Source organism: Periplaneta americana, chromosome 12 (assembly GCF_040183065.1).
Source record: "Periplaneta americana isolate PAMFEO1 chromosome 12, P.americana_PAMFEO1_priV1, whole genome shotgun sequence".
Taxonomy (NCBI): domain Eukaryota; kingdom Metazoa; phylum Arthropoda; class Insecta; order Blattodea; family Blattidae; genus Periplaneta; species Periplaneta americana.
This window is the reverse complement of record NC_091128.1, coordinates 52,686,004-52,697,957: the sequence shown is the minus strand read 5'-3', so window position 1 is coordinate 52,697,957 and position 11,954 is coordinate 52,686,004. Positions and strand designations below refer to the sequence as shown.

Sequence of the window (11,954 nt, the reverse complement as noted above, 5' to 3'; positions counted from 1 at the left end):
AATTTTCTGAAATTATTTTAGGTCGAGAACGTGCAAATCTATTAAGTAATCTTAACATCAGAATATTCAAGAAAATAAACGTAGACAACGTGATGGAATATTATTGGCTAGTTACGCAATTTCTCGCCTATGATTTAAATCTATTCAGCGATGGAGAAACAGTAAATAGGTTTATGATTAAAGCTGCCAAATTAATTTGCCAAATTGAATAAAAATTTTCAAGTATCTCTCGTTAACCAAGCGCTTTTCTAATAATTCGCCACTGACCACCTTAGTGATTACGATAAGGTGACACAGGACACAGCATCCTACTCTGCAGTCTCCTCTCCTAGTAAACAAACTATTTCAAATCGAGTGCCTCATGTAACCGAAAATTGTGCCCATGTATGATATGAACTGTGAAGTTAAAAAACACTGAATTATTGACATTTTCTTGTAGTAAAATATACATAGATTTACTTGTACTAATTAAAATTTTTCTGTACTTACAGATATTTCTATTGTGTTAAATTCTCAGTTTGTGTGTGTTGTAATCAAATTGCGAACAAATGTTGTTGAACTTAGTTTGGATTAACTTCGTATTTTCAGACGTTTCTTCCTCAAAACACAGCTAGCAATTCCAGAAGAACTACGCAAGGAGGTGAACCGCCGAATCAAGGAAGGGAAGGACCTTCTAGATGGTGATGTGTTTGATGGTGTACAGACAGAAGTTGAACATCTTATAAATGAGACAACTTATCCAAACTTCCTGAAATCAGACATGTACCTCCAGCATGTTCAAGCCATGCAAAATGGTGAACTATCATCAGGCTCCATCAGCAGCAGTGGCAGCAGTGGCAGTAGTTCTGGGGGTGGGAGAGATTTATCTGGGAGTGGTCCACCTTTACCAACACTCCATGAGGACTCAGAGCTTGTGACAGGGACAAGCAGTGCTGGAGGAAGTAAACAACAGACAGCCGGGCATGATGTTCTTCCTCTCACAAGGGACATGCTCATAGCAACCCAGAAGTTAAGAGCATTGGAACTGAGGCCGAAACCTGAAGCCTATGCAGGGTATGTGGCATGCACTTGGGTTTTTTCAGAAATGTGTCTGTCACTTCAAGTTGGTTTTGGGTTGCCAGTCCTTCAAACTACAAGCTATCCAGACTAGTATTGCAGTTTCTTATTTATATGTGTTATTTGTACATTTACAGTATTTTTCATGCTGAACTTCCCTCTCACAAATTTCAGATCTTCACAGTCTGCTTCATTGTCATATGAGTAAATTAATATGAAACTTGCAACCCAGGCCATTGATATTTTTAAGCACTCACTATTATTCAAGAATAAATTTAAAAAATCAGTAAATTATTATAGACAAGTTTGTAAATTGTTTTAACTGAGAATTTGAAAATTTTTCCTAAAACATTGGGATTACACTACAGAATTATTACGTTTGCCATTTAGCTGAAGGATTCAGAAATGCGTCTTTAGCAGTTCAAATAAATAGCTGTGCGTACTTTTGACTTTTCTCATCTTCTTTCCACTATTGCTTCAGTAGACATATCTTAATCTCAGTGTCTGAATAGCGTCTGTAACTTAAATCTCGGATTTAACAATGAGAATGGTAAAGTTACGGGTCTTGTGAAGTAGGCTACATATGGTACATAAAAGAACTTGTTTCTGAATGAGAGGGCACCAGCCAAAATTTACCTGCTATTTCTCATGTACCTCAAAATTCAACTCTGTAGTCATTCATACTTGTTATCATTGTGTTCATCAGTCATTCTATCATCAGGTATAATAAATTTCACCTTACATGTACTCTACCTCAGAATTTAACTCTGCCAGAATTGTAGAATTTCAGAAAATTCTCATGGTAAATGCACTGGTAGTTGATACTTTAAAGAATGAAAATTCATAATTTGCAATATTAAGGACACCTTGTTTGTACACACAATGTGTCTTTTCATCAGATTATTTAATGCTTTGAGATATTAAAAACTACAGTGTTGAATAACTAAACTTTACCATAAAATGCATCTTCAGTAAGTCAAAATTTTATACATCTTGATTACTCACATAAGACAAAACATAATCACAAAAAAATAAGAATACAACACAAACACAAGAACACAAAAAATACATCACACTAACATACGAAAACAAAAACACACACAAAATTGCAATCTCATTCAAGAAATTAAATTACAACATCACATACAGAACAAATAACATTCTACAAAAACATCTCAACACACAAACAAACAAACAAACAAATACAACCACACAGGTGTATACAAACTCAAATGTAACACCTGCAACAATTTCTACATAGGACAGACAGGCAGATCATTTCAAACATGTTACAAAGAACACATCACAGCCATAACAAAATTACAAAACACCTCCACATATGCAGAACACATCACAAATGCTAACTACACCCACAGAGACATCAACACAGACATGAAAATACTACACATCCAACCAAAAAGCCAGACACTAAACACACTAGAACAATATGAAATATACAGACACATGAAAACACACCCCAACAGAATTCTCAACACACAAATCAATTTCAGAACACACACACTCTTTGACTCTACATTATACCACACAAACACACCCTCACAGGAAACAAAACAAGAGGCGCCAAGACCAACAACGACCAGTTCTGAGGATGACCCATAAGTAGGTCGAAACATGTTAGAATTTAACACAAGAAAGTCTTATCATACATATTTAAAAATTTTAGTTTTTGACAGTATTTTTCTTTCTTCTTTATTATACAAAGGTGTAGTGATGTACATTCCGTAACCTCTTCTACCCAAATCCCATTCTCACCTACCCATGTTACAACATGTTATTACAGACCAGGTTCTGGGGACCGAGTCACAGTATATTAAAACAGTCCATTACTGGATTATTTTTTGAGAGCGGAAAAGACCAGGGTTCTAATCTTTGATAACGTAATTGGAGATTTTTCCCTTAGTAAACTGAAGGAGATCAGAATTAAGACTCTCCTGGGTTAATGGAGCAGATTGGGAGGGATATCGTAGGCATGTAGAAAAACTAGAGTGAATACTGGGAGAAGGATAGTATTGTGCCTGATGTTATTGACAGTGCAATTGTTCTTTTCGATCATGAGAAAGATGATTCCTTATCATCTGGAAGTGCAATAGCCAATTGGAAATCAGGTTAATGATTCTAAATTAGCTCAGCTGTTGAATTGAGATAAGTAAAGTACGGATGTTTGTAACAGAGCAGTAGATGTGTTTTGTTAGCAACTTATAAGCTGTTATATCATCACATGACTAGAATTCGTCAGAGTAATCAGGAGCCCAGCATCGACAGTACCCAGATGAAAGATACGATAAATGCTACTATCTCAAAAATAAAGTACTGGATCACTATTGTAATCCATGTGACCACTGGAGGGTTAATAAAAGTTTGTACCAATATTTGAAACTCCTGTCCATAGTAGCAATAAAATTTAAATTTATTAAGAAAGAATTTATAGTTATGTTGCATAATTTAACATGCATAATTAAAAATAATGTTATACAATTAAACGGGAAATTCTTGTATATTGTATATTTGTAAATTTTATCTTGAAAATGGTCCTTAAGATTTTGATGAAATGGAGAGAAAATCTACCATTTTGCTAGGAATCGATCGACTTTGAAAAAACTCATTTAGGATGTTAAATAGATTTAGAGGGTTCCATTATTAAGATATATTTAAATTCAGAATTTAGTTATTTCGCAACTCATGTGCAGTGTTGTCAACTTTGGTGATTTTCTACTGAATCTGGTGATTTTTATGCAGTGTTCAGTAGGGAAAAACTGCTGTTGGTGGTGAGAGGATTTTTTTTTAAAGGTTTGTGCTTTTTTTTTCCGTTTGCAATGGAGAGAATGTCAGTAAATAAATGACAATTAACAGTTTGTTTACTCCATTTTGTGTTTCTCTCGCATTATCCAATAGCAATTGTTTGTCTGAATTGATAGCAAGTGGCCTGTGAACAGTTGCAGTTAACCGGCAATTGCAGTAAAATTATAGTCTTCTGTCTTTTAAAGATTATTCCTCACTTTGATAGTGCCTGTGTTGATTACAGTATCCATTATCATGGGAAAACATGGTGCTGTTCATTCAGACATTTAGAAAAGAATGGCTTGAAAATGTTAGTCTGAGGACTGTACTGTAGTGTGGTGTAAATTTTGTCAGTACAGTTTAAAGGTAACATTAAATTATTTAATTGACCATTTAAAGACAAACATAAAACTGCAATTCCAGCCATCTAGTTTATAATGTCAAATGAAAGTTAAGTTTCCTCCCAGCGATAAAATTAATTTTAATGACCCATAATCTACTCATAATTAAATAAATAAATCTAAGGTACACATTCACAACTTGAACAAAAAGTGATTTATGAAGCAGTAATACATAAATGAACCCCTCAACCGCGATTTTGGAGGGCTTACATGTAACACTAAATTCAACTTAACCTCCTTATGCTTTTTCACTATAATTCACTGGAATTAGAACAGAACTTGACACACATTCCCAAAATTACGAATAGAGCTAATTGTAGTGAACATATTGTTACGTAGTTTTGTAGCAGGTAAAGCTAATAAAATGTATCATCAACAATATTAATATATAATATCAGATACCAGTGCATTTATCACATATGAAGGAATGGGTAAAACAATAATCGCAGTCACATTAAATTTGACTATATTTATGGGTATTCATTTTGAAGTAGTTGTCAACTCATTTGTGATATACAGATTAACACCAATTTTAAGATACAGACACATTGATGTAGCATGTGTTAAGTGATTAGCATTGTTGGTATAATATTTTATTCAGGACATTATGCTTTATTCAGCAACCATGTCTATTAATGCTTATTTTAGTCTGAATTGGTTGTTGCGGTATTTAGTTTTGTAGTGTGTTACCATTTTGATGATCTGCATTCTAATTAAGTTCTAACTTCTCCTGGTTAGATAGGTTTGAATTTGCTTTATTAATGCTGTAACAATTCATTTGCTTTGTTCAGGGCCGTAGACAAAATATTCTACTTGGTAGATGGGTTTAATATTTTTCACATGTCATGTGATAGTGCTTATATTTCATGACATATATTATATAATTATATACCAGTAAGGTAGCTGAGGGTAAGTGTGCGCGGTCAGGTAAGAGTGCTGTCGTGAATTTTTCATAGTTGGTATGCCTATGCAAAATTGGCTTGCATTACTCCATTGAGTATGGGTTATTGACAAGGTTGAGACATTCATTGATTGAGCCGCAGAAGAATCTCTCTTTAGAAAGGTGTGTAAACGTTTTGTTTGAAATCACATGTAATTTTTTCAAAAGAATACTTGAGCTTTCTACAGAGTTATAAGTCAGTCAGAGGTGCACTCGTTATGAGTGCACCTCTGCACATGTGTGGACATTGTGCCACTGTCTTACATCTATGACGCAGTGCATGAGGATAGGCCACTAGAGGGAACCCAAGAGGTGGAACTTAAACTGAGAGGATTCAATCTGACATCGGGATGGGAATCTGGTGTGGCTTAGTGGATAGAGTGTCAACACGTAGAGCTGAAAACCCGGGTTCAAATCCCGGTGCCAGAGAGAATTTTTCTCCGTTCCACTCATTCTTCATCAGAAGGAACATGTTGACATTAAAATGAAGCCCTATTTGTAGCAATGAAGTGGCATGAACTAATGTCCTATGACCATATTGTACTGTTCCTTAGTAACACATTCTTAAATCGACTCAATGTTGGCTAAGAATGTGCACAGAATGAGCGGGTAAGAGTGCGCGAGTTATGTTTAAGTTACGAAGGATTTGGAGCATTTGTATGCGACTATTGCTATTGAGCCCTTTTTTGTAATCATTGTGTATTATTTCTCATTTCTATAGTTGTAGTTAAATTTATTACTAAATCTCATATTTCTGTTGTGAGCATTGTACGCTAGAATAGTGTAAAAAAAACTCAGTTATAAGTGTATTAAAAGCCTGAAAATTTCTGTATCTGCCTCAAACATCTTCTCATATAAAACAAATTGTTTTGGCGTGAATTCAAATGTTTGTTTCATAACTAGGGACTGGATTTTTATGTAATATCAAGGTGTGAAATATGTGCATATTTATATAAGAAAAATAAGCTGAATATGTACCAAAATATGTAAAATCATGAAAATATTTAATATCAATATCTGGCAGGTATAACATAGGTAAGAGTCTCCAGTTGTGATTTCATAAAGCACCTGACTTTTTTACCGCACACTTGACACATTACTATTTTTCCATCTGTAGTAAAAGCTTCGTCCATCGCAGTCCATGATTTTATTTTTGTAGTTAGGGATGAAGGTACAGGGGCGATTTTAGTTAGTTAAAAGCAGTAGATAAACTCACATGGGGTCAATGCCTCTATTACTTCCTGGAACTAAGAATATTATGTTTCATACCGAAATATATCCTTTCTTGGGTAGGTAAAAAGGCTTTTTAAATCTGTGTATTTCAAATTGTAAACTTCCCCAGCGCAAGTTTTTTTTTTTTTAGAGAAGTAAAAATGAATAAAGCCCCTAAATACGTAGGTTTATGTAATATCAAACCATAATATGTAATGTGGGGTAAATATGTAAAAATATGTAGTATCAAATTTTAATATATTAATGGTAATTACAAAATTCGCAAACATTTGTTGAAAGAAATATAATATGTAACTACATAAAAATCCGGTCCATATTCATAACTTAATCACTGCAAACTCTTTATGTTTACTCTTGCCCACCTGTGCTTCTAAGAGTGTGCATTTGCCTCCTTAAAAAAAAAAAAAAATCAAATTTCATTTGTTTACTATCTTCTCCTAAAAGTTCATTTGCTGAATTTATAATCCGTATAATACTGTCATTCATTAAATAATTTTTCAATAGGTAGTTCATCTATAATACAATAGATTCCACAGATAATTATACACTGTGTGCGCACACTTACCCTCCTCTACTTTATATATTTTTTTAAACGTGCTAAATAATATAATTTCTTGTATTATATTGGCCTATAAACCATAACGCATCTCTGTTTTTGAATGTAAAGTAATAATAAATTATTAAAAGCAACACACAAATATGGATAATAGCAGAATTTTTCATATTTTTCGTTGATTATGATAAAATCTCTTACTGTACTATGTTCATACATCATATAAATGTCCAAGTATATGGAGGATTTTCAATAAAACAACCCGAAAATTTACTGACATTACAACAGTTATTATTATTATTATTATTATTATTATTATTATTATTATTATTATTATTATTATTATTATTATGGGTCATTCCATATGAAAACGGACAAGAAATAGGAAAAATTGACCTGACATTTTCAAAAATGTATGATACTTTCTGTATAGATTAATGATAAACACATAATACTACGGCAAAAATGAGACATAAAGTCACTATACTTTCCCAGTAATTAAGTGTCAAATTTATCGTACTTTTGAAACAAAGAATATCTTGAGTCTGATATATGATAGAATATCAAATAAAAATGGATAATAAAGTCCATTAGAGTGGGTTTCTAAAATATTATAATTTTCTCCGTAATGTTTTAATCCAAAGGTGATAATTACAATTTTTAATGTTATTAGTGTGTTCCGGAAACTTTTAATTATTAAATAAAAGCTCTTAGTATTCTCAACCATAGAGGAATAAGTAGCACTTTTCAAAACAGTGGTATCATTTCGAGAACAGCATGAAAAATAAAGAAAATGATGTGAAAATACATAAAATTAGGCGCGGTCTGTCACCCTCTGTCATCAAGGTCAAGAAGGATTCGATGACACAGCATTATCGCACTCATATGGCAAACCCAATCATAAAGAAAGGTAATGTACTGCAACATGTACGAATGTTCGTCCTTTGTATGAGAACTACACTATCATAAACTTAATATCAGAACTAAAAATTAGTTATGTATTGTGCGTTAAATTATTTATCATTAACTGAATCAACTAGCTGCTACATAAGTCTACTAAATTAAAGTATATAATTAAATAATGCATTGACTCACCAAATTACTTTTTAAAATAGTCACTTCTAATGCACAGGAGTACTTCTTTATTAAAACTTTGCTGCTTGAGAGAGGAATACAGCAATGCATGCTCGAGTCCCTGGTACTGTGTGGGTACATTCAAATCTCCAATCAAGGTTTCTTTGCTCCTTAGCATGCTCTTCTTTGGTTACTAATTCGAAATTAATTCCACTCAGATTAGTAACTGCCCAATTGTACAAATCAAATGCTGTTAATATTTGGTCACAAGAGAGATGCTGAAGGCTTGATCGTGCTGCAAGTCACTTAATACTTCCTCTTACGCCATCACAAAGGCCTTTCCCATGTGACGTGGCAAAAAAATGCCATTCTGGTTTTATTTCAAAATCTTCCTCATGGAAACAGAGATTAATGAAGTGCTTTCTGTTGTTATATTGAGATGATGTACCATTGCTGAAATAATACATTTTTTATATTGTCTGGAATTTTTCTTTCAAATATGAGATCAGGTGCTTCTGGAATGAGTAGACTACTACTGTATCGTTTTTCAAACAGTCTGAAATCACGACGAAAAACTCACTGTATGTTAAGTTATTGCTTTATAATAAATTACAAAAGGATGTAATGTTGTTTGGTTGTTATTCCACTGCGTCTTGAACTATGAAAGCATAGTTTTCTGAGAAATCACATACATCTCCGAACTCCCCTGGGTTCAAACTTGATTAAATTTCTGTGAAAAATGAATTTTGAATTGTGGCTATAAAGGCGTGTTTTGTTAGTGCACCTAGCTTCCTAAGGAAGTTGTCTATGACATCGTCTACATCCTTCTGCACATTTTTCAGAGTAGTTCTATCCACAGCAACCCACTGTTTGTAACAGACAGTGTCCACCATAGCTTCCTCAAAGGCAGGTTCCAATTGTTCCTGTAGTATCATGGTGCCAGGACACTCAAAACAAGAACCGAAAAAACGATTCCTTAAGATTGCACAGAATAAGTTTTTTTGGACATGTTCTTTTTTTATAATCTTTCATTACATTTACAAAATCCTTCTTCCCCTGCAGAACACAGCTCGCTTCATTCGATTCATAATTATCTGCAATTAATGTAATTGTGTTTTCTGGCAGGGAGTTCTCCTTTTTCAGTCCAGATATGCACATCATAAATTCCTTTTTACTCATTTCTTTGGCCAAACAAATCATATTGTAACTTTTATTCAACAATAATGTGACTTTTATCTCTAACTTTAGCCACACACCCGTCAACAATGGGTATTACACTCAACACAGCAACACAGTAGTCGTTATTGCACTCCACACGACAATGACAATTCACGTGTATTATTGAGAAGAACAACAATGTACTCCTAATTTCAACTAATGTTCACAAAGCACTATTTACAAAACAAAACTGTCAGTTCTCAGTTCACAGTTCGTTTGCCTTGGCTAGTCCTTCTAGCTCACTCACTCAAGTTCACTGTACGTCGAACTCAAGACTTCCAGATACAGTTCACTGCACTTCGAACACGAGACTTCTGGATACAGTTCACTGCACTTCGAATCCAAGCTTTCCAGACACGGTTCCCTGCACATCGAACCCCACCCTCCAGATGCAGTTCCTTGCACGTCGAACCCAAGACCTCTGGGTGCGTTGCACTCGCCTGGATACTGCCATAGTTACAGACTCACTCAAGTTCACTGCACGTCGAACTCAGGTTTACCTTGATCCAAGACTTGAAGATCCACTAGCTCTCTCGCAGCTGACTAACTGACTTCTGAAGACTAACTCGACTCAGGTCCACCTTGCTCTCTGCCCAAGGCTGGCTCTCTCTCTCTCTCTCTCTCTCTCTCTCTCTCTCTCTCTCTCTCTCTCTCTCTCTCTCGCTACTGACTTCGAAGGCTATTCACGCTTTTATTTATTTAATCACACGTTCTCGAATGTTCTGGAGCCCACAACAATCGGTCTCCAGATGTTTCCTTACTTCCACGCTGGGACTGCAATATTTGAATTTTTGCTTTTCTATCTGGTGCAGAATTAAACACTTTCTTAAGATTGTCTAGAATCTCATGTTCCGAATCTTGTTTTTCGTCACTTAGATTCTACATATGAAATACTTTCTCTTTCAAAGACCTTTCTATTCTTTTTTAGTTTTGATTTGCCATACATTTTCTGTGAAACTTTTCATTTCTTGATTGGTGACTCTCCAATCGCCGTTAATGTTTCATTCAATGAATGTATGACAATTTTTTTAGGTAATTCAACTCTGTCGTCACTATTACAACCATTACTGTTATCCTTACCACTAACTTCAGGCCGCTTATCTGATTGTGTGCTACAACTGGGCTGCACATTTATGTCCTTCACCACTTCTGTGCTGTGCTTTTGAGATGCCCGAATTTCCTCCAATTTCAGTCTGCATCTACAACAAATTCTTACGTTTTTCGAGCATACTTCTGGAATACTGTATCTTTCGAGTATCCAAGAAGAAATGTATCCGAGACATTTTTGTATTTTTTTATGAGGCAGATAATGAAGATTAAAGCAGGAACTAGTTTTATATTCAATTCAATTCAATTTATTTGGCCATTAGACATACAGTTTTAAGGCTTCGTCAGAATACATGGAAAAACATATAAATACATTAAAAAAAAAACTAATAAAAGGAACAGTAAAATTTAAATAATACAATGAAAACATAAAATAATTTGAAACTTTTAAATTAAAGAAAACTAACTAAATTGCAATTAAACTTATTTATTAAAATACAATTTCATACAAATTTGTGTTGAAAAACTCAGCAACAGAATAAAAAGGATTATTTAATAACCAGTAATTGTAAAATCTAGTTTTGAAGCTATTGATTGATAATTTATAATATTGACGTGGGAGCTTATTATATAATTTCATTCCCATAATTAAAAAGTTTGTGTTGCTCTTGTGTAATCTACAATATGGAATATTAATTTGTTCACTATTTCTAATTTCATGATCATGTATATTGGCCACTAATGAGTAATTGTCGATATGTTGTCGAGTTTAAAGTACTAGATCATATATATATATATATACAAATTTATGATTGTTAAAATCCGTGATTGTCTGAAAAGTGGCTGACAGTGTTCCAGATAGTTTGATTTACATAAAATTCTAATGGCTTTCTTTTGTAAAATCAAAACGCTTCCAATTTTGGTTCCATTTCCCCAGAAAATTAGGGCATATAAATTATATTGTTCATTTTGAACAAGCAAAGGAAATTTCATGATGTGTATTTAAATTTCGTAGATTAAATTACTTCACTTTAATACTACCTTAAACACTGCACACTGCTAAGATCACACTTCGAAATACACATCCAATTATACTGTGCGACTCTCGGACCAACTGAACACACCAAGCACTGAAATGCAACTGGAGGTGCATGTGCGATTCGCATTCTCCGTTGCATTTTCATATCCCCTGGGTTTCCTGTCATTGATACCACTAATATGAAAATTGTAATCGCTTCTTCCTTGTGTAAAGAATATTCTTGACGCTTCAAAAATAATTTAAGGTTACTGGAACACGATGAAAGTAACATTAATTGAAATTTCACCCCTCTAGAAAAAAATAATTTATGTGAACGACCAGTCATTAAAAACACCAAGACAAGTAGTTTAAATTAAGAGCTTCTTGTGTTTTTGGTTACCACGAAATGATAACATTTCGACTATCGAAAGTTGTTGCTTCTGAAAAATTACGATAAATTGATATAATTTTTGTACGAAATCTATACATGTTACATAGTTCAAACTGAACAGAGTTGTTCTATTCACTAGTCCTAATCAATATATAACATATCGCAACAATAGAAAAACACGAGGATTTTCGCTGTCCGATTTTACATGGAATGGTCCATAATAG

At 33.8% G+C, this 11,954-nt stretch overlaps 1 protein-coding gene across 4 annotated transcripts in view; it reads left to right on the top strand.

Annotated features, from left to right (window-relative positions):
• Axn (protein axin) overlaps positions 1-11,954 on the top strand; it is a 223,961-nt gene that overhangs the window by 118,520 nt on the left and 93,487 nt on the right. For all 4 annotated transcript variants that reach the window (XM_069841325.1, XM_069841327.1, XM_069841324.1 and 1 more), the window contains exon 6: positions 589-1,053. In XM_069841325.1, the coding sequence (XP_069697426.1) occupies positions 589-1,053 (465 nt within the window). The remainder of the gene's footprint in view (positions 1-588; positions 1,054-11,954) is intronic.